This window comes from Saimiri boliviensis, chromosome 8, assembly GCF_048565385.1.
Source record: "Saimiri boliviensis isolate mSaiBol1 chromosome 8, mSaiBol1.pri, whole genome shotgun sequence".
Taxonomy (NCBI): Eukaryota; Metazoa; Chordata; class Mammalia; order Primates; family Cebidae; genus Saimiri; species Saimiri boliviensis.
Window position 1 is genome coordinate 73,176,545 of NC_133456.1, and position 22,492 is coordinate 73,199,036.

The window sequence follows — 22,492 nt, forward strand, 5'->3', positions numbered from 1 at the left end:
CACACAGCACTGGCTCGCCCCCAGCGCACGTCCTTCCCTCCCCACTCATCCTTCCTATTTCAGCTTGCATGGCCGTTCCTCAGGGCCGTCCCTCGGGGAACTCTTCCTCCTCTGCCGCAGCACTCCTTCCACGCTGCAGCGATGACTCCGTCCCCTTCCTCCACCGCTCAGCCGGTCACACGAGCCTCTGTCTCGTCCGCTGCGGCAGCACCCGCAGGGACTGGAGTCGGGCACATTGTGGGCGCTCACAAAGATCTGCTGAATGAATGATTCAACACGCAGCCCAATGAAAGAATGAAGAAACGCAGCAGGCCCAGGTCACGGGACGCGTCGCGGTGGGCGTCCCCCCAGGTCGAGCAAAGCTGCGGCCGCGCGAGGGCGTCGCAGGGCCGGCGCGGGCCACTTGGGGGCGCCCCCGCTCCGTCTTAGCTCGTCGGCACCTCCTAAGACTCAGGTTCGGTTACTAATCGCCAATGGGCGGCAGGGGGCGGAGTTCTCCCTCTGATGGACAGCTTCGCTCCGCCCAATCTAATTCATCTTTTCCTTAGCCCCGCCCGACTCCGGGCCCCGGAGACCCCCGAGGGTGGGCCTGGCGGAGACGCCGCCAACTGAACTCCAGCTGAGTGCTGCCGAGGCCGAACCAGCGGGCCTGGCGGTCTGTGAGTGGGCGGGCAGCCTCCGGGGGCGGGGCTTATGCGTTGACGGGCAGGCAGGCCGTCCCGCCCCTCTTGCCCAGAGCGGCCGCGCCAGCGCAGGGGACGGCAGAAGTGAGTACGCGAGCGGCGCAGCGAGATCCTGGCTCGGACCCCGGACGGCGCGCGCCCCGGAAGCCCCGGATCCCGGTCGGACCCGCGGCGGACCGCCAGGTTACTGTGCACCCCGAACCACGACCGCCTGCACCGTCCCGCCCGAGCCCGGCGCCCCGGATCCTCCTGGACCGGTCCGTCCAGATTCCCGCGGGACCGACCTGTCCGCATCCCCGGATCGCCGGGCTCGGCGCGCCGCCTGGACTGCACTCCCGCCTCGCCCGCATCTCCCGGAGCCCGCCGAGCGCACCCTCTCTCGGGCGCCTGCAGCCCGCCGGCGCGGCCCGGCCCGGCCCGGCGCGGCCCGGCTCGGTTCCCAGAGCCACCCGGCCATGGCCAGAGCCCGCCCGCCGCCGCCGCCGCCGGGGCTCCTGCCGCTGCTCCCTCCGCTGCTGCTGCTGCCGCTGCTGCTGCCCGCCGGCTGCCGGGCGCTGGAAGGTGAGCGGCGTCGGGGGGCGCGCCCCGGAACGAGGTGCCCGGGGTCGCGGGGCTGCGGGCCAGCTGCGCGGGTCCGACCCGGGCTGACCGCACGTCGGAGGAGGCTCCGCCACCCGCTCCGGGGCCCGGGGATGGGGTGGGGAGGCCGCCTCGGACCTGGCGCTGGGAGCTCGGAGGCAGGCTGCCCGCGGGCCGGGAGATCGCGGGGAGCTCGACTCGGGACGAGCGTCCCCGAACGTCCCGGCCCTGCCGTGAGCTTTCGTGGGAGTCCCCGACACTCATGGCAGAGAAGCGGGGCCCCCCGGCAACCCCCTGAAGTCGAGGACTTGTGGGCGACCCCCCTCCCCCAGGGCAGGCGAGGGCCGCGGGGCTGTGGCGGGTGGGGGAGAAGCGGGACTCCCCGGGTCGGGGGACGCTGATCAGGAGCCCGCTGGAGTTAACTGTGAGAGTGTGAGTGCGCGCACCCCGCTTTGTCAGGGGCCCAATGCGGGGGCGGACAGGCGGGGACCTGTTATTGTTTATGGTTTACCGGGCGCCAACTACCACCCGAGGTGCTGTGTGCGCCGCCCCGCACCCTTTTCGGAGGCTCCCTCTTCGCCTTCTAGCAGGGCAGCCCGAGTGCTCGAGTCTCCACTGAACCCCTGAAGTTGCGGGGTTCGCCCCAGGTAGCACCAGAGCCGGGCACCTTCCTCAGTAGCCGGTGGGAAAAGGCCCGGCTTCTCAATGGGTTCTGTGAAACCTGCCAAGAGTTCTGTGGGGGGCAGCTCCAACTTCCAAATGATTGTACTTGGATGAACAGCCCGCGTTGTTGGCCCTGGCAGGAGAGCTCACACGCAGGCCACTTGACACAAGCCTGCCGCGGACAGAGGCCCCACAAACAATAGGGAGGCCCACACACACTCACGCCCCGTTTCCAAGAATTTCGGAGTCATTCAATGAGAGGGGGTCAAAACCTTCCATAAAGTGGAGTGAGGAACGCCACAGAAATTCGAGGGCAATCGGAATAAAGGCAGTACTTATTGGGGGCATCTTTAACAGATCTAGTTACTTTCTTAGTTTAGGAATAAAAACAGGAATTCGGGGGAACTTGCCTTGTTCTGTTCACAGTCGGTAAACTTAAAGGTTGGGAAGAAAAAAGAACACAGTTGAGAGAGAGAGAGGCATCCTCTGCTGTGTTCTAGTGGTCTCCAGGGGCAAGACTTCCTGTGATCCCCACCCCTTCATCTCCGTGCCCACTGTGCCGACAGGTCCAGTCCCACGGGTGGACACATGCAAATTCAGCCCAACACACCGAGGTCTCGCCCACACGCGCACACACTCACCCACATGTGTGTGATAGGATCGCGGGCGTGAGAATCCGGCTGGGGCTTTGTTGTTGATTGCCTGGAGGGTGTGAGCCGGGGAGCCTGTTCAAGTTGCCAGGTCTGTGTCTGGGCCTCTGTGTCGTAGCCCAGGCGAGGCGACATTGGTACACACACACTCACGCATTGATGGGGCTGTGTGTTACCTGTGTATGTCCAGCCGCAAGGCCCTTGTTGTGGGTGTGGTGGGAGCCAGTGCAGAGTGGAGTGGGGGTGTGGTTTGGGTCAGCCCAGGGGCTACCTGGGGAGGCTCACGTCTCCCTCCCTCCTTCCCTTCCTCTCTCTCTCTTTTAACCGTCATCACCCACTGGACCCTCTGAGGCAGGTCCTGGTGGGAGCCCAAGCTTCCAAGCCTCCAGACCAAGTAGGTGGAGGGCTGTGGAGGAGGCAGAGTCCTGAGGTGCTGGGCACCCCAGGAAGAGGGGGCAGCAGAGCCCCTTGTTCCCCACCTGCCCACCTCCCCTCTGCTGTGAGGTTGGAGCTAGGGCTGCTTCCCGGCTGGGAGGCCAGGCCAGCAGGGGTGCCCCTGGGAAGCAGGATGGTTTCACCAATTCCTTCACGTTTGCAGTCCCTCAGAGCCTCGGGCCTCCAGTTTGTTCGTGGGAGAATGAGGGAACAAACGCAAGGTGCCCACTCCGGCGCAGACCTCGCACCTGCCACCCTCTGGTCCCCCCTCACTGGGAGACAGGATGGGAACAGCACCGGCCTGGCAGGGTTGTTCTGAGAACTGAATTGTTAATGTGTGCAAAGCGCTTAGCACATAAGCATTGTTATTCAAGGATTAGCTGTTATTATTATTATTACCCTAGGGTCTGCTCTGAGGGGACGTTCAGGAGTGTGTGCTCTTCTGAGAGTGTGTGCCCTTCTGCGGGAGGGAGGTTAGAGGGAGGAGAGATGAAAGGGAAGGTGGGTGCAGGGGCTGGGGGTGGGCCATCTCCCCCTACATCTCCCTGCAGCTCTGAGGAGGGAAGGAATGGGGAGAGCTGGCACAGTGGGCAGCTCTTTTCTGCCTGTCCTTGCCCTCCCTCCCCTGTTCTGGGGCTTGGCATGTGGATGAGTGGACTTCCAGGTCCTGGGCTGTGACCCGGCAGGGATTTGTGGCATCCATAGCACTGAGGATCTCAGCCCCTCCAGCTTGCCAGGCAGGGGTCCAGCCTTCCATCTGGCCTCATCAGGATTTGGTCTGCCCTTGGCCCGGTGGCGCTCTGTGCCTGGGGCATGACATTTACTTAGGCCCAGGGTCCCTGAGCAGTGGTGCTGCCTCTGCCTCTCGTGTACCCACTAGCGCCTGGTTCGTCTTCCCTCCCTGCACACTTGGGGGTTGCGGAGATTCTGCATCCAAGGCTGCCATCAGTCTTCCCTGTGGACAGAGCCTGGGTCCCAGCTTGTCCTCATGGTTGAAAACATGCCCTCCCTTGCCCTCTGATCGACTGCCCCTTCCCCTGTGCAAACTGCCCTGGGCTTTACCCACAGCCACAGGGAAACGGGCCATCTTGTCACCCACTCGCCTTTTGAGTAGCGTTCCCCGGTTCCCCAAAGCCAAGATTATTCTCCCCTGGGGGCGGGCCATCAGCAGGCCTGGGAGTAGGGTCCAGTGGGAAGCAGACTAGGAATGGGATGAGGAATGGTGTCTGAACCCCAGCGCCCCGGTACCTGGGATAGGATGATGAGATCCCTGCTGGGAAGAGATCCTTTTGAGAAAAGAGAAACGGTTACCAGATAGCAGGAGCGGGGGGCCCTGCATATCCCCCCCCAGCCAAGCCGTGGTAGCTGAGCTGTCACTGCTGTAGAACCTGTCCCTGAGGGAACAAGGCGGCGTGGAGCCCACCTCCTCCACAGGAGTGACCCCTGAGAATGTGGGAACTGAGAGGGGACAGCGGGCTGGGATTTGGGGGCCTTGCTCACTTGTTGAAGTTGCCTGTGGCGCCCCCAAGCACCCTCCCTGTCTCCCAGCGCTGGTCTTCAGAGCGGCTGCCGAGGCCGGGGGTACTCGGAGGAACCAGTTTGCTCGGCACTGCCCTGTCTTTACCCAGAGCCGCCGCCGCGGCCTCCGTGTGAGCTCTGAGCTGAAGCCGAAGCTGCCGTGGGCAAGGCCTCTGCCACACGGCCCTCCACTAATTAAACAGCATGAAGAGGCTGAATCACCAGGCCTGCATAGTTTGAAAATTGTAGCCCTGCCTGTTGTGCTGAGTCAAACTGGTTTGTCGGGATTGGGCAGCTGGTGGGGGTGAGGGGTGGAGGGAGAGTGGGTACAGCTGGGCACCTGATGAGGTGGGCAAGGCCCCCTGCCCAACGGCCAGCCCTGGTGTCAGGGTTCCTATTGCCTTCTGCCCCCAGCCTCCTGGCCAGACCTGGCGTGGCCAGCATCTGGGGAAATGTGGAAGGGCTCAGGGAAGGGCTCGCTATCCACCCGTCCTGGCTCCTGGCATGGCCACCAGTGGGGTGGGGGCGCGGATGATCGCTGAGGCGTTCGGGCTCCCTGTCCTGGGTTTCTTCCCCCTTCTCCTCCCTCTCAGGTTTATTTAATTATAAACCCCCATGAACTGAAGATAAGAATGCAAAACAAAATGTGTTCTCTGTTCTGAGATGTTCCCCTCCCCTCCATCCCAGACATGGGGCCAAGGGGCTGTGGCAGGAAAGGAGGCGGCAGCCCTGGGTGAGCCACGCTCCCCATGACATTATCTTCTCCAGGCCTGTGGCAGGCTCCCCTCAAGACCCCTTGCTCCCCACACTGACTGCCCTGTGTGTGTAGGCTGGCACACACGTGTACACATCCCGACCCGTGGGAGGGGAGCCAGATCCTTCAGCTTGGTGGCTGAGGAAGGGACACCGTAAAGAGGAGGAGGGTGTCCAACAAGGGTGCCATGGCACTTTCCTCCTTGCGCAGACCCTGGCCCCCTGCCCTCCTGCCCACTGCACACTCTGCCCGCTGGACCCTGGTGCGTTCCCTTTCCTTCCACCTCTAAGTCCCCAGTCGGGAATTCGGGCTGAGGGCTGGCTGCTTCTGTCTTTACCTGTTTTTTCTGTTTGTGTTTTGTTTTCTGTTGTCTGTTTCCTGGGTCTCAATGACACTCTTGCTCCCAGGGTGCTATGAGGCCTGGACCTTCACTGGGGCAGGTGGCAGGCTCTCAGCTGGTGCCCCTCCTGCAGGCCAGGATGCCCATGATGCCCTCCTCCTGTCCTGCTCAGGGTCCTTGACATGCAAGTGGAAGAGCTTTGCCCAGAGCTTCTGAAGCCAGATCTCTTCAGGCAGCTACCCTCTACCGAGGGCTCAGGGGCCCTTGAGATGGTGCCATTGTGTTGGCAGGGAAGTGGCGTGTTATTTGGGCAGGGGCTATACCTGGGGAGGCCGCACCCAGCCACACCCAGAATCATCTCCATGCCCCTGCCCCACCCCAGCCTCGTGACCTGACTGACAGCTCCCGCCCAAGCCAGGACAGCAGGAAGCAGGGCTGTGGCTCTTTCCCTGCACCTCTGGCAAAGGCTGTCCCAGCGCCTCTGCTTCCCATTTGAGAGTGGCCCGTGTGGCTCCCCTGCCTGAGCAAGGGGCACCAGAGAATTAGGGGCAGGATGGGGGTACTGCCCTCTACCCCACTGGAAGACATCCATAAAAAGAACCATGCTTGCAGGTGTGTGTGTGTGTGTGTGTGTGTGTGTGTGTGTGTGTGTGTTGTGTGTGTTGCAGGCCCATGGAGGCTGAACCTCTGAGGTGCTACACAAATCTAGGTATTTATACTTAGGCCATGTCGGGATGCTCCTTTGCAGGGGCTGTGGCATGTTCCAGTGTCATTGGGCATCTATGACTGCGGCTGATTGTAGTTCGTGTGACTGGGTAAGTGCATGTCACCAAGTCTGTACAGGGAAACTGGTGTCTGTGTTTGCACTTTACACCGAAGCCTGTGTGACTTGCAGCTGGTGATAGCATGTGTAATTGGGTGTGTAAGGAGAACACACTGCAGGGTTGGGAGTGCGTGCCCTCTGTGTGCGCGCCCTCTGTGTGCGCACCCTCTGTGTGCGCATATGTTTCAGGAAATCTGCACACAGGCAGGCTGTAAGCGTGGGTCTGCCTAAGGCAAGCCAGATCTCCGTGTAAGAAAGATTCACTGTATATGAATGTCTAAGGAAGACTAATCTGTTTGTACCATATGCATCCGTGTGTCTGAGAAAGACAGACCGTGGCCCTGTGTGAAGCTGGGTGTGCGTTTGCGGGCGGCTGTGGCTTTGTGTGTTTTTGTCCACCATATGTGTTGACTTGTCGCTCTTTAGCCCAGTGTTGGGGAGTGAGCCCAGCCCCCAGGACTGGATGCTGCGCCTGCATCTGGGTGTGTGCGTGGGCGGGGGCCACACAGCTGCTGCCACGTGGCCACTCTCCGTGGCCTGCAGAAACCTGAAAGAGGTGTTGCCTCCCTCCTAAGCATCAAAGCTCCAGTCCCCGAAAGACGCCGGGCCTGGTGCCTACCTCCCTGGTGACTTTGCGGGGCAGTTGTCGTTTCCTGCCTGACAGCCCAGCGTCTGGGGTGGGCCAGCCTCTTCTCTCTTCTGCCTCCTGCAGACACATGGTGGGGCAGCCAGGGGTGGGGGGCCGCAGGCACGTGGGGAGTTGGGGGCTTGCTCACTCGTTCCTCTTTTGTCTTTACCCACTGCCCCTCAAATCCCCGTCCCAGCGGGTGTATGCGCGCGCGCTCGCGCACACACACGTGCACACACATGCACACGCCGCACGCACAGCACAGAGAAGGTGGGCTGGGCCTCTTCCTCCCAATGCCACGGACAGATGAGTTCTGTGACCCCCCTCCCATGCCCCCCTCACCTCCTGCTGGAGGCTGGGACCGGGCACCTCAGGGCCGAGGAGGGCTCTGCTCTGTCCCCTGTGCCCTCGCAGGCTGAAGGCAGCAGGCTCCTCCTCTCCCCTTGAGAAGCGGGGAAACCGAGAGCGCGCGGCCCCCTCCCCGCCGGAGTGACCGGAGCCCTTCCTCAGGCACACAAGACTCGAAACCCAAGTCCCCTCCTCATTAATGGGAAAAATGTGCCGAGATTGAGCGATGGCCAAGGGCCGAGCCCCTCCCTCCCGCTCTCGCTCCCCAGAAATTAAACAGAAATGAAGAGCCTCCCTGCCTCCCTCGCTCCCCCGCTCCTGCCGCCCCCTCCCTCCGCTCCCCCCTCCCGCCGCCGCCCCGCCGCCCCCTCCCTCGCTCGCCCGCTCCCTCGGCTCCCCCCTCCCGGAGCCAGCGCAGGGCTTGTTTTAAACTGTGGAGGAATCTGGCTGGAGGGGGAGGGGCTGAATATTTGGGTTTAAACAGTTCCAGATGGGTTTGGCACGGGCTGAGCAGAAGGAAGTGAGGGAGAGGGAGGAGGGAGGCCGCGCGAGGCAGCGGCTGGAGCCCGGGCCTGCTGTGGCGGGCAGCAGCGGGCGGACCCGCGGGAGGACTGGCTGCGTGGGCTGGGCGCGCTGCCGGCACGGACCCTCCAGCCGCCGGCCGGGGACGAGGCCGCCCGGCAACCTCCCTCTGCCTCTGCCGCGGGCCTCCGCGTCTCTCCGTCCCCCGTCTTTGTAGTCCCCCGCCGGCCGTCCCCGCGGTCTGATCCCAGCCAGCCGGCTCCGCACGGCCTCCGGCTCGGGGCCGCCCACCGCCGCCCGGCCGAGTCCCTGCCCCGCCAGCCTTTCTCCCCGGCGAATGTCTGCGTCTGTCTGTCCGTCTGCCTGCCTGCTTGTCTGCCTGCCAGAGGCCGGGATCGCTCCCCCTGCAGCCGGGCCCTCAGGGGACCAGGGGCTGCGGCCAGAGGAGCCTCCCGCCCTGCAGTGATTGGCTGCTGCCTGCAGCCCCTTTGCCTGACACCGGGGTCTGGGGTCACAGCTGCCTTGTCCACCCACGGGGTCCTCCGCCGTCCTCGGCTCAGACCTAGGCTCCAGGAAACCAGTGAGGACCACTGGTGGCCGTGGGGTTTGGATCTTTCCCCACCTGGGCATGGCCAGCTGCCCCGCTGTTGATGTTAGAGGGCTTCAGAGGTCCTGGGGCAACCATTCGCCATTCCAGCTTCACAGCCGAGGGAACACATGGTGGCCTTACTGCCCTCCAGGTCACGGGGAAGGAGTTGGAACCTCTCTCCTTCCTTTCCTGCCCCAGGTCTAATATGGGGGTCACACTGTCTTTTAGAGAGTAGTGTCATCCAGCCAGAGCCCAGAATCTAAGGGAGCAAAGTATGTCAGAAACAAATGGGTCCCTCCTGTGACCAAGCGAGATGAAACAGACAAGAAACCAGCTCAGAACACAGGACAGGCACTCTGAAAAAGCCCCTGGCCCCTGATGCATCTTACCCTGACTTGAAGGTTCACAGAAGCCTTCCTGGAGGAGGCAACAGCTCTGCTGGGACTTAACTGATAGACAGTTTTCTAGGCTTTCTTTCATCCCTCCTTTTCAGAGGGGCATATTGCAGTCAGAGTGCAAGGAATTAATTATAGAGTCAGACCTGAATCTGAGCCACCCTTGTCACCTCACCCCAAGTCCTAGCCACTTTCTTTGTCTGGGCATTGGTGTTCTCTTCTGTAAAAGGGACACATCATCAGTACCTTCTTCCAAGGATTACAGGAAGAATTGAACTAGGAGCTGGTTTGGGGCTTTGGTGGTTCCCTCTGAACCCTCCCAATGCATCGCTGCCGCATCATCACCTGTAGGTGGCTGGGTGGGAGCTGGCTCTGGCCTGTCACTGCCCTCCCCTTCCCCTGGGCCGAGTGTGGGGCTGGGCCTTTGTTGGGAATGGAGTCGGGGGAGGCCAGGGCCAGGGTCTGAAGCACACAGCCCTTTGTTCCAGGATAAAGGCCCTGCCGGCCCCTTTGTGTGGAGATTAGCAGAGCCCGTAGGTGTGTGGACCGGCCTCTGTTCCCGCCTCATTAACCCAGGCCTGGGGTCAGGGCACCCACCCCTAGCTGCCCGACCTGACATCTTTGAGGCTGTGACATCTCTGGGATGGCCGCAGGGTCTCCTCTTGGGTAGTGGGGAAACGGGGGGCTTTGGGGACTTGTGCAGAGTGGAGCCTGGTGGGAATTCTTTTCCTCGGTGATCTTTTTTCTTTTTTCTTTTTTTTTTTTTTTAGATGGAGTTTCACTCTAGTTGCTCTAGTTGGAGTGCAGTAGTGCAATCTTGGCTCTCTGCAACCTCCGCCTCCTGGGTTCAAGTGATTCTCCTGCCTCAGCCTCCTGAGTAGATGGGATTACAGGCGTGTGCCACCACACCCGGCTAAATTTTGTATTTTTAGTAGAGACGGGGTTTCAACATGTTGGTCAGGCTGGTCTTGAACTCCTGACCTCAAGTGATCCACCTGCCTCAGCCTCCCAAAGTGCTGGGATTCCAGGTGTGAGCTCCCGCGCCCAGGTGCAATCTCTTCTTTCTCCTCCTCCTGAAATTAGTCCCTGACCTTTTCCTCCGTTATCTCCCCAGAGACCCTCATGGACACAAAATGGGTGACATCTGAGTTGGCGTGGACATCTCATCCAGAAACTGGGGTGAGACTTTCCTGTCATTCTCCTGAGCGTTGGTGGCCATTAGGCTGCCCCACGCTTCCTGCCTGCTTGCCCCTCCACCCGTCACCCTCACTTCCTTTGCTCTGAAGCACGTCGTGGTCCTTCTCTGTGGGCGTTTCTGCCTCTCACTCCTCTCCTCCACCTGCCTGTGCCTCCCAGCCCCACTCCCTCTCCTTCTGACAGCCCTCTGCATGTCCCTCCCCACCATCTCCCTCCGCCCTGGGTCCCTGGAGAGAGCATTGGCTTGTAAACCTTAGTTCCAGATTTCTAACCTGCTGTGTGACCTTAGGCAAGGCCGTTTACCCCTCTGGACCACCACTCCTTGACTGTTACATTCCTGCAGTCTGAACGTCTCTCAGATATTCGAAATAACCTCCCTAGATGGCCTTCATGGCTGCTCTAAGCCCTAGAACCCTGGAGTAGGATGGCACCAAAGGCCCTGCAGTCACCCGGCCTGACTGTGACCTTGGGCACAACTCCCTCTGCGAGCCTTGGCTTCTCCATCTCGAAACATCAGGACAGCAGATGCGGCTCCTCGTGGAGTTGTTGTGAAGATTAAATGCGACGCTAATAGTGACAGCCAGTATCCAAGAAGTGCTTGCGCTATTCCAAGCCCGTCACGTTTATCAGCCTGATTTAACTCCTCACAGCCTCGTTCAGTTCCATTAGGCCCCATCTTACAGGTGACGAAACTGAGGCATAAAGATCACATATATTATAGCTAATGTTCCTAGTCCTGTCCTAAATGCTTTGTTCAGTTAAAGTCTATTCCTTACACAGCTTTATTCTCCCCATGTTACAGATGGGGAAACTGAGGCACATGGCGATTAACTGACTTACTCATAATCACACAGCAAGCAGAGAGCTGGAATTTGAACCCATGTAGGCTGTATGCTCAGCCGCTACAGCGTAGAAGCATCCCTGTGAAGTAATTAGAGCAGTCTGGGCATGGGGGAAGCACTGGACACATGCCGGCTTCACGCTCTGTCTTTTTCTTTGGTCCCTGCACAGTGGGAAGAGGTGAGCGGCTACGACGAGGGCATGAATCCCATCCGCACATACCAGGTGTGTAATGTGCGCGAGTCAAGCCAGAACAACTGGCTCCGCACGGGGTTCATCTGGCGGCGGGACGTGCAGCGGGTCTACGTGGAGCTCAAGTTCACGGTGCGCGACTGCAACAGCATCCCCAACATCCCCGGCTCCTGCAAGGAGACCTTCAACCTCTTCTACTACGAGGCCGACAGCGATGTGGCCTCCGCCTCCTCCCCCTTCTGGATGGAGAACCCCTACGTGAAAGTGGACACCATCGCGCCTGATGAGAGCTTCTCGCGCCTCGACGCCGGCCGTGTCAACACCAAGGTGCGCAGCTTTGGGCCACTTTCCAAGGCTGGCTTCTACCTGGCCTTCCAAGACCAGGGCGCCTGCATGTCACTCATCTCCGTGCGCGCCTTCTACAAGAAGTGTGCATCCACCACCGCAGGCTTCGCGCTCTTCCCCGAGACCCTCACTGGGGCGGAGCCCACCTCGCTGGTCATCGCTCCTGGCACCTGCATCCCTAACGCCGTGGAGGTGTCGGTGCCACTCAAGCTCTACTGCAACGGCGACGGGGAGTGGATGGTGCCCGTGGGTGCCTGCACCTGTGCCACCGGCCATGAGCCAGCTGCCAAGGAGTCCCAGTGCCGCCGTGAGTGGGGACCGGCCTGGGAAAGGGTTGTGGGGAGGGCCTGGGCCATGGCTACCTACCTGCCCCAGCCCCTGCTTGCTCTCTGACCAGGAGTTCTGGCAGCAGCTCTGCAGCGGAGGCAGGAAAGGGAAGAGTGGGGATCAGAAGCAGAGAAGGGGGCGCAAAGAGGGAGCTGAGAGAGGAAATGCGGAGAGACACAGGGATAGGAAAAGCAGAAATGAAAGACAGAGGAAGCGAGGCGTGGAGAATCCTCAGCAAGCAGGCAACTGGAGGGCCAGTCAGGCCCAGGAGGCTGGCAGAGATGCCCGCTTAGTCCTGCTTTGAGTCTGTGCTTCACCCTGGAAGTGGTGGGTCGGCCCCAGGGCTGAGGGTACGGGGGCTGTGGGCACCTTGTGCATGGCCTTTTACAAAACCTGGGCTCTCCTCTGCCCCTTGGGAGGCAGCATATAAATCACACAGTGGTTAGGACCCAGTACTGAAGTCCAGTCCTGCCTGTCACTTAACACTTACGTGACCTTGGGCAAGTTACTTTTTTTTTTGAGACGGAGTTTCACTCTTGTTGCCCAGGCTGGAGTGCAATGGCATGATCTCGGCTTACCGCAACCTCCACTTCTCAGGGTCAAGTGATTCTCCTGCCTCAGCCTCCTGAGTAGCTGGGATTACAGGCATGCACCACCACGTCCGGCTAATTTTGTATTTTTAGTAGAGACGGGGTTTCACCATGCTGGTCAGGCTGTCTCAAACTCCTGATCTAAAGTGGTCCACCCACCTTGGCCTCCCAAAGTGCTGGGATTACAGGCGTGAGCCACCGCACCCGGCCCTGGGCAGGTTACTTAACTGTTTGAACCTCGGTTTCCTCATGTGCAAGGTGAGGACGATCATGAGCTTCCTTCACAGGGCTGTAGTGAGGCTCACGTGAGCAGCGCCTCGCTGTTAGAACAGTGTCTGCCACATGGGAGCACGGCCACCAGCTCAGTGTTGGCCTTGAGTCTCCAGAGCCCTGGGATCCATGAGAGCTGGGGTGTTCTGCCATTATTATTATTATCATTATTATTATTATTATTATTATTATTTGAGATGGACTTTTGCTCTGCTACCCAGGCTGGAGTGCAATGGCACAATCTGGGCTCACTGCAACCTCCGCCTCCCAGGTTCAAGTGATTCTCCTACCTCGGCCTTCATAGTAGCTGGGACTGCAGGCATGCGCCACCACACCCGGCTAATTTTGTATTTTTAGTAGAGAAGGGGTTTCTTCACGTAGGTCAGACTGGTCTCGAACTCCCGACCTCAGGTGATCTGCCTGCCTCTGATAGCTTGCTAAGACTTCCGTACTAAGCTTCTCAGGTGTCAAACCTGTCTACCTAGGGGTCTCTCACGGAGCCTCAGCACTCCCCGTGAGGTAGATTCTTGTCATCTCCCTGTTTCGCCAATAAGGAAACTGAGTCTTGGAGAGGCTCTGAACACAGGCCTCGTAGCTGGGAATGTGGAAGCCGGCAGGAAGCCTCCTCCTGTGCCTTGCCATGCAGGATGGTGTGCTGAGGGCCTTGTCTTTCACTCCCTCTGCCCGATTCTCTTCCCTGGGGCTCGCAGCCTGCAGCGCTGAGGGGTAGGCGATGGCTCTTACCGCACCCTAGGTGTGAGGGCTTGGCAGCATGAGGCCGGCTGTGATGCCCAGTGTTCTCATGGGAAGGTGAACGGTGCCATTCCGGGCCCTCTCCACTTCTCGATGGGAACCTGTCCTGAGATTTCCTCTTGCTAAGTGGAGAAAGGGGGTGGGGTGATGAGCCTGACAGCCTGAAGAGGGGCTAACACTCTGCAGGTCCCTGGCAGGAAATGCATGCAGGTTCCCATAGCAACCAGGCTGGCCTGGCCTCTGCCCCCTCCCCCACTGGCTCAAAAGAGCTAGGATGGAATATCACCTTGGTCAGGGGAGATGAAACCCCAGAAAAGGGCAAGCCCCGGCACTGGACATTCTCCCCATGGTGCCCCCGCCAGAGGCAGTCATATGCAGAGGCGGTGGCCATCTGAGGGTCTTGGTGTATACCTGTTTTCCTAACTCAGCTATTACCAATGCCCCCTTTGACTTGCAAATGCTCCAGTGTGAAGAATGCGTGATAGGCCACCTAGATCCACAGAGCCTGCATCTGGGGATCAAGGGCAGATGGCAGGAGGGCCACTGGGGATTAGGGGTGCTCAGGCCCTGGGCTTGCTCTGGGGGAGTCCCCTTGTGGACACAAGGCCTCTGAACTCCCGGCGACCCCAGCCCTCCTGCCTGCTTTCTTTCTCTCCTCCTCCTCCCCCGCCCTCACCCCCGTCCCTGCCCAAGGGCAGAAAGGAGCTGCTACCGGCTCTGGTGGGTGGGATGAGAGCTTCGCTGTCAGGGCCCCCCTCCTGGCTGTTCTAGGGTGCCCTTCAGGGTCCTCAGAATGGTCTTCCTGGAGCCTCCCGGAGGGGCGGGGCATCCCTATGGAGAGGGGACCGGTATGGGTGCTGCTGGCCCCACAGGTGGTCTCTTCCCATCCCCGCCTCTTCCTCCCCCTTTCTCTGTCTTCCCTGCCTCAACAAGCCCAGGCCGTCCAGGTGACGGCTGACGTCTTCGTCCGTGAGGCCCCAACGGGTTGGGGCGAGGGGGCAGGGGCGGGAGGAATCCGCTGACGTGGGCTTTCCATGGGGCAACAGGGCCTTTTGTAGCTGCAGCTGGAGTGAGGCCATCGCAGCCTTGCCCCACAGTCTAGTCTGGGGGGGGGGGGCTAGGGACTAGGCTGGGGGGAAGGGAGGTGAGCCCCATCCATCCTCTTCTTCCCCACAGCATGTCCCCCTGGGAGCTACAAGGCAAAGCAGGGAGAGGGGCCCTGCCTCCCCTGCCCCCCCAACAGCCGGACCACCTCGCCGGCCGCCAGCATCTGCACCTGCCACAATAACTTCTACCGTGCAGACTCAGACTCCGCGGACAGTGCCTGTACCAGTGAGTGAACGCGCGCCCTCCCCCCATCCCCCCCACCCGCCCCCGCCCCCCGCTGGCCTTCCCTCTGGGGGGCCCTCCTGGGAAGCCTAGGCAGTCACTATGAATAGCCCCATTTTCCAGAGGAGCAGCTGAGGCTCGGGAAGTTAGATGTTGCGCTCAAGATGGCACAGCTGGGAGGTGACCACCGCTGAGCCAGAATCCAGGTCAGCCAGCTCACCCCTCCGCCAGCACCTGCTAAGCACCTCCTAGCTCCTGGCCACCATGAGGAACTGGCTAGAAGCTTGGCGGCTGGCGGCCCTCTAGCCCATCACCCCTCCCTCTGCACAGAAGTGCTTCTCCCCAGCCCCGCTCTATCCATGGAGGGGGCCTCACATCCTGAGCCTGGCCTTGTGCCCCGCTTCCTCCCTGCCCTGGCCTTTGGTGTGCCAGGCCAATGTTGTGCCGGTGTCGAGAGTATGGAGTGAATAAGATAATCATTGTTCTAAAGGAGCTCAAAACCTGCTGGGTAAAATAGGTATAAAAACAGATAATTACCATAATGTTCTAAGAGCTGGGCTAGAAGGTTGTCGAGGAATTATTTTATGTACATGCAGAGTGTAGGGTGAGGATCAATCAAGGAAGGCTTCCAAGAGGAAGTGACATCAGAAGTTGGATCTTGAAGGAGTCTGCCTACTGAAGAAATGTAGGAAAGTTATTCTGCTTATCAAGCAGAGGCAAGGCAGGTTGGACTGTGCAGGAACTCTGGGCAGAAGGGTGGTCCTAGAGCCCCTCGCTCATTACCTTCTCCTCCATGTCCCCCACAGCCGTGCCATCACCACCCCGAGGCATGATCTCCAACGTGAACGAAACCTCACTGATCCTCGAGTGGAGTGAGCCCCGGGACCTGGGTGGCCGGGATGACCTCCTGTACAATGTCATCTGCAAGAAGTGCCATGGAGGCTCTGGGGCTGGGGGGCCCTCAGCCTGCTCACGCTGTGATGACAACGTGGAGTTTGTGCCTCGGCAGCTGGGCCTGACGGAGCGCCGGGTCCACATCAGCCATCTGCTGGCCCACACGCGCTACACCTTTGAGGTGCAGGCGGTCAACGGCGTCTCAGGGAAGAGCCCTCTGCCGCCCCGCTATGCAGCTGTGAATATCACCACCAACCAGGCTGGTGAGGAGGGGACACGGGAGGGTAGGGCCTGGCTCACTTTCCCCTGGATCGAACTGAGGTGTCCCAGGGTCTGCCAAGGGACCACTGGGGGTCCCATGGGAAGCGGGTCTTTGGGAAGGATGCCAGGGTCCAGGGAGCCCCTGGTGAGCCCCCTGCTCTTCCCAGCCCCGTCCGAAGTGCCCACTCTACGCCTGCACAGCAGCTCAGGCAGCAGCCTGACCCTGTCCTGGGCGCCCCCGGAGCGGCCCAACGGAGTCATCCTGGACTATGAGATGAAGTACTTTGAGAAGGTCAGAACCTCAAGGGGCAGGAGGAGGCCTTGGGCTGAGCTGGGCTGAGAAAATTACCCCCACAGGGTGTCGGGCTCTTGGGAGCAAGGCCTTGGGTACGGAGGGGGCATGTGGCAGGCCTGGGTGTGAACAGGGGCTGGTTGGCCTCAGGACCCACCTGAGGATGCCCCCTGCCTCCTGGCATTGCAGAGTGAGGGCATCGCCTCCACAGTGACCAGCCAGATGAACTCGGTGCAGCTAGACGGGCTGCGGCCCGACGCCCGCTATGTGGTCCAGGTCCGGGCCCGCACGGTCGCTGGCTACGGAAAGTACAGCCGGCCCGCCGAGTTTGAGACCACAAGTGAGAGAGGTTAGCAGCCCCCGCGCCTGTCCCCATCATGGCCCGCACAGTCTGTCCCTCCACTCAGCAGCCCCTTCTCTGTCTCCAGGCTCCGGGGCCCAGCAGCTCCAGGAGCAGCTTCCCCTCATCGTGGGCTCCGCGACAGCTGGCCTTGTCTTCGTGGTGGCCGTCGTGGTCATCGCCATCGTCTGCCTCAGGTACTCCCAGGCCGTGTTGCTCTCTGGGCTCACTAGAACTGCCCTTGACACCCTGGAGCCCCTCATGCCACAGCGATGAGCCGCTACCACCTCCCTCAGACCCAGGGCCTTCGCCCTCCTGGGGCCAGCCGTCGCTGGGGAAGCCCTCTCCCGTCCTTGCCTGCGTCCCCACCCTGCCCTTTGTCCACACCCCATCCCCTGAATCTCCGGGCAGGTTTCCTAGGGAGTGAGTCTGCTGAGCCCCTTGCCCAGAGCGCCAGAGGCCGCTGTGACCACCAAGTGCAGCACTTGGCCCCAGGCCGTCCGCTGTGTCCTCTGCCCCTTCTGTGAGCCCAAGGGTCTCCTGAACAAGGGAGCCATAGGGCTGGTCTCAGGCCTGCCCTCCACCCTGCCCCCTCCAGGAAGCAGCGGCACGGCCCAGACTCGGAGTACACGGAGAAGCTGCAGCAGTACAGTGAGTTCGACCCCCGTCTGCCCCTCCACGCCCTCCCTAAGCTCTCCCAGCGCCCCACAGGGCTCACAGACACCTTTCTCTCTGCCTGGGACTTCATTCCTTACAGATTAACTCTGAATGCCCCCCTTGCTTCCAGTCAAGTGCCATTTCCTGACCCCTGTCTCTTTCCGGGTACCCTGTGCCCCCACTCACTCTGGCCAGCTAGCCGCAGAGATGACGGAGGTCTGACCCCTCCCTCAGAGGCAGTTAGTCCTATGGGAAAGACAGTGCGCATACATACAGGAAACAATTAGAGCTAACAATTAAGCACTGAGCCGGGTGCTCCTGTTGTAAAAGGCACTGAGAGTTTAGAGAAGAGGAAGGCTTCCTGGAGGAGGTGGACTGGAGCTGAGCCAGGCGTGATGAGCAGGGTTTTGGGAGGCGAGGAAGAGCATTCCTGGCCAGAGGAACCTCTGGCAGGTAGTGGGCGGGGTGGGGAGGGAGCCCAACTGTGGGGGCAGCCAGAAGACTGGTTTGACAGCTGCTAAGAAGCCAGGCTGGGTACCCGCAGAGGGTCGTGAAAGGCAGGCAGAAGAGTTTGGACTTGACTCCACCATAGGTAATTGGAAAGGCTCTCAAGCTGGGGAGTAACACAATGAACAGATTGTTTTAGGAAGACAGCGGAATGCAGGATAGCTCGGTGGGAAAAGTCCAGAGGCAGAGAGCCCAGCTGGGAGGCTATGGCAATAGTCTGAGTGTTGAAGGCCTGGACAAGGTCAGGGCGGTGAGAACCAGGGGAGGGATGAATCTGAGAGAGGTCTGGATGTGCTGAGAGATGAGAGAGAAGAACTAGCAGTAGAATCCTAGGTGTCTAGCCTTTATGATCAGGCTTTCTCACCGGGGCTGGAGGATTAGGGCAGCAACACGGGGGCGGGGGTGGGGGGAGGGGGTGGTGGAATATGGGGCCGGGCTCAGCAGGGAGGCTGCTGGAGCTGCGCCCTTCGGGGGGAGATCCGTTACCTTGTCATGCCCACCTCTCCTCCCTCCAGTTGCTCCTGGAATGAAGGTTTATATCGACCCTTTTACCTACGAGGACCCTAACGAGGCCGTTCGGGAGTTTGCCAAGGAGATCGATGTATCCTGCGTCAAGATTGAGGAGGTGATTGGAGCTGGTGAGTCTCCTGGGGCACAGTGGAGGTGACACACTGGGGCGGGCTGAGTACCGGGCGGGTCATAGCTCGTGCCCTGTGCCCTGCAGGGGAGTTTGGGGAAGTGTGCCGGGGCCGACTGAAACAGCCTGGTCGCCGGGAGGTGTTTGTGGCCATCAAGACACTGAAGGTGGGCTACACCGAGCGGCAGCGGCGGGACTTCCTAAGTGAGGCCTCCATCATGGGCCAGTTTGATCACCCCAATATAATCCGGCTTGAGGGCGTGGTCACCAAAAGCCGGCCAGTCATGATCCTCACTGAGTTCATGGAGAACTGTGCCCTGGACTCCTTCCTCCGGGTAAGAGTCAGCGCCCAGGCCCTCTCCCTCCCCCAGAGAGTTGGGTTGGGCTAACCCTCCACCACACGCAAGTCAGATAGCCCCTATTCAAGTTCATGGCATTTACTGATGTGGCAAGGTGCAGGGAAATAGCAGGACTTCAGAAGTATGGGAGTTCACATCTTGACTCTGTCCCTTACTGCCTGTGTGACCTCAGGCAAGTGACTTAACCTCTCTGAGTCCCAGCTGCCTGGTTATAGAATGGAGGTGCTAAGAGCTAGTGGGTTCTCATGGGGATTCATTGGGACGTTGTCTACGAGATACTTGACACACAGTAGGGCAGCTCACTTACCCTCAGGGCACTCTGGACATGGTTGCATAGTCGAAGTACTTGGAGAGGGAGGCAGGTGGGTAGGCCATGGGCCAGGATGGGGCGGTGGGCACACCTGAGCCTGCTTGTTGCCTGCAGCTCAACGATGGGCAGTTCACGGTCATCCAGCTGGTGGGCATGTTGCGGGGCATTGCTGCTGGCATGAAATACCTGTCGGAGATGAACTATGTGCACCGCGACCTGGCTGCCCGCAACATCCTTGTCAACAGCAACCTGGTCTGCAAAGTCTCAGACTTCGGCCTCTCCCGCTTCCTGGAGGATGACCCCTCTGATCCCACCTACACCAGCTCCCTGGTACAGGAAGTCGCTGGGAGGGAGACTGGGGACGGGGCCTGTCAGGCAGGGGCTCCGGCCTTGGGGGCAGCTCGGAGTCACAGGGTGAAGGGCCTGTGCCCCTCTCACCAGGGTGGAAAGATCCCCATCCGCTGGACGGCCCCAGAGGCCATCGCCTATCGGAAGTTCACTTCTGCTAGTGATGTCTGGAGCTACGGAATTGTCATGTGGGAGGTCATGAGCTATGGAGAGCGACCCTACTGGGACATGAGCAACCAGGATGTGAGTGGGGCCAAGCGACCGTGGTTGGGTGGGTGGGTGCTGGCTGGGGATGGTGGCGGCTCACTCTGGCTTTCCCGGCCCTCGGCCCAGGTCATCAATGCTGTGGAGCAGGACTATCGGCTGCCACCGCCCATGGACTGCCCCACAGCACTGCACCAGCTCATGCTGGACTGCTGGGTGCGGGACCGGAACCTCAGGCCCAAATTCTCCCAGATCGTCAATACCTTGGACAAGCTCATCCGCAATGCTGCCAGCCTCAAGGTCATTGCCAACGCTCAGTCTGGGTCAGTACCTCTGCCTCTGCTCCCACCCAGCCAGTAGCCCTACCTCCTGCCCTCAAGACTCAACAGGACGTTCTCTTCTTCCCATAGCATGTCACAGCCCCTCCTGGACCGCACGGTCCCAGATTACACCACCTTCACGACAGTTGGTGATTGGCTGGAGGCCATCAAGATGGGGCGGTACAAGGAGAGCTTCGTCAGTGCAGGGTTTGCGTCCTTTGACTTGGTGGCTCAGATGACCGCAGAGTAAGTATGCCTCAGATTCGGAGGGGCAGGGCAGGGGGCCCTGGGCTGGGCCCCCAGTTGAGGGCAGGAGGAGAGGGACTGATCTTGCTTTTGCTTCATCTGCAGAGACCTGCTGCGCATCGGGGTCACCCTGGCCGGCCACCAGAAGAAGATCCTGAGCAGTATCCAGGACATGCGGCTGCAGATGAACCAGACGCTGCCCGTGCAGGTCTGACACCGGCTCCCACGGGGGACCCCGAGGACCACGCAGGGATGCCGAGCAGCCGGCTGGACTTTTGGACTCTTGGACTTTTGGATGCCTGGCCTTAGGCTGTGGCCCAGAAGATGGAAGGCTGGGAAGGGCCCAAGCTGGGACTTCTCCAGGCCTGTGCTCCCTCCCCAGGAAGAGTGCCCCAAACCTCTTCATATTGAAGATGGATTAGGAGAGGGGGTGATGACCCCTCCCCAAGCCCCTCAGGGCCAGACCTTCCTGCTCTCCAGCGGGAGATCCCCACAACCTCACACTTGTCTGTTCTTCAATGCTGGAAGTCCTGGCAGGGTCAGGTGGGGGTAAGCCGGGGTTCCACAGGGCCCAGCCCTGGCAGGGGTCTGGCCCCCCAGGTAGGTGGAGAGCAGTCCCTCCCTCAGGAACTGGAGGAGGGGACTCCAGGAATGGGGAAATGTGACATCCCCAACCTGAAGCCAGCCGGCACCTCCAGTTTGCACAGGGATTTGTTCTGGGGGCCGAGGGCCCTGCCCCACCCCTGCCCTTGGTGCTGTCATGAAAGGGCAGGCAGGGGCAGGCCAAGGAGTTGCCCTTTGCCCCCCAGAGACTGACTCTCGAAGCCAGAGATGGGATGTGTGAGTGCGTGTGTGTGTGCACGTGCGTGTGTGTGTGTGTGTGTGTGTGTGCACGCACTGGCCTGCACAGAGAGCATGGGTGAGCGTGTAAAAGCTTGGCCCTGTGCCCTGCAGTGGGTCCAGCTGGGCCGACAGCAGAATAAAGGCAATAAGATAATTCTCCTGCCCCTTCTTATTTCTCCTCCCAAGGCATGACTCCCTGCTTCCAGGTTCACAGTCCCAGGCTGCCAACCCCTCACAATTCCCTGCAGGCATTGGGAAACCAGATCTGGGCCCATCCAGGCTCAGCTTTCCCTTTGTCCCTGGACCTCACTCCTTTAAGCATCTAACAGACTTCTTGGAAGTGGGACAGTGACAGCGGAGAACAAACTACCCTGGAGCTTCTTCCTTCCAAGGCAGAGGCCTTCCTGGGACCGGGGCAGGCTCTTGCTGGACGGTGTTTTACTGAGTCGGTTCCCAGCCATTGTCTTTAAGGGAGCTAAGGGTAGAGGGGGTTGATCAGTTCCCAGGGTCATGTGACCAAGGACAAAGGGAAGGAGAAGCTACTGGTGTTGAGAGGCAGAGGCCCGAAGTAAGGCTGCGCCTCACGGAGGCTTCCCTTGCCCAGGTGCTGGGCGAAATGCCCCATTTATACATGGATCTTATTTAATCTCACAACAAACCCAGCCAGGCAAGGAGGTATTTTTATCTTCTTTTTACAAAGAGGAAAAGGAGAGTTTAAATAACTTGCCCAAAGTCGCTGAGCCAGTAAGTGAGGCCCGCGGCTGGGATTCCCACCCTCAGACTGCCTGCACACTTGAAAGGTTCAGAGGATAAATAACAAGAACCGGGGAGAGGGTTAGGAAAACAGCTTCTGGAAACGTCAAAGGAGAAAGCGTGGTGGGGGGCGCCCGGAGGCCCCTCAGACGCTGAAACAGGCCGGGGAGGAGAGGAATGCAGGCGTGTTTCCAGGGCCGGGAGGGATCCTTGGCCAGCAAACCTTTGTGCTTTCCGAGAGACCCGCACACCCTGAAGTAGAGGGTCCCTGGGCAGGCACAGAGGCATGGACAGACACCGCGCCATGTGGATGAGAGGCTGTCCTGTCGAGGCGCCGCACCTCTCCCTGGACCCGTCCAGGCAGCGCAGAGCTTCCTTGGGGAAATCTAAGCGAGGGGCCGCACCGAGGGGTCGGCAGGGGTGCGGGCCTGGACGCGTGCGACCGCGATTTCAGGCGCTGGGGTGGAGGCCCGGGGAGGCCGCGCGGAGGCTGCGGGGTCGGCTTCGTGGCGCACTCCCGGCGGCGGTCGGAGGAGCCCGGGAACGGCCCTGGCACGGCGGGCGGTGGTGCGACTCCCCAGGGCGCCCCGGTTCCTCCCGCGCGCTCCCGCGTGCGGGCTGCTCGGCGGCGCCGGTTCCTTAGTATTCGCCCCACGGAGCCCAGCCACGCCACCGCAGCCGGCCCGGGGAGGGGCGCCCCGCACGCACGGCTCGGCTCTCGGCGTCCCCCGGGGCGGGCGCGGGGAGGGGA

General features: G+C 60.6%; 1 protein-coding gene across 2 annotated transcripts; it reads left to right on the forward strand.

The window, feature by feature from the left end:
• The first annotated feature begins 749 nt into the window (after nt 1–749).
• On the forward strand, nt 750–21,142 carry EPHB3 (EPH receptor B3). 2 transcript variants are annotated; one of them, XM_074404641.1, is made up of 17 exons: nt 750–1,244; nt 10,042–10,106; nt 11,136–11,808; nt 14,618–14,773; nt 15,577–15,927; nt 16,093–16,217; nt 16,407–16,566; nt 16,646–16,754; nt 17,156–17,208; nt 18,237–18,359; nt 18,446–18,693; nt 19,142–19,357; nt 19,469–19,618; nt 19,709–19,902; nt 19,990–20,145; nt 20,251–20,353; nt 20,528–21,142. In XM_074404641.1, exons 1-17 carry the CDS (start codon nt 1,139–1,141, stop codon nt 20,696–20,698), a joined length of 3,159 nt encoding a protein of 1,052 aa, XP_074260742.1. In that variant the 5' UTR covers nt 750–1,138; the 3' UTR covers nt 20,699–21,142. The 2 variants fall into 2 exon arrangements, with proteins under 2 accessions (XP_074260742.1, XP_039334658.1); XM_039478724.2 differs by lacking the exon at nt 20,528–21,142 and having other exon boundaries at nt 20,251–20,458.
• Nucleotides 21,143–22,492: the final 1,350 nt, after the last annotated feature.

Bases quoted from the DNA above. Each gene is read 5' to 3' on its own strand.
- EPHB3 (XM_074404641.1), top strand. From the start codon at position 1,139: ATGGCCAGAGCCCGCCCGCCGCCGCCGCCGCCGGGGCTCCTGCCGCTG. The intron at 16,755-17,155 runs GTACTCCCAGGC...TGCCCCCTCCAG, and splicing joins ATCGCCATCGTCTGCCTCAG to GAAGCAGCGGCACGGCCCAG. The intron at 18,360-18,445 runs GTGAGTCTCCTG...TGTGCCCTGCAG, and splicing joins TGAGGAGGTGATTGGAGCTG to GGGAGTTTGGGGAAGTGTGC.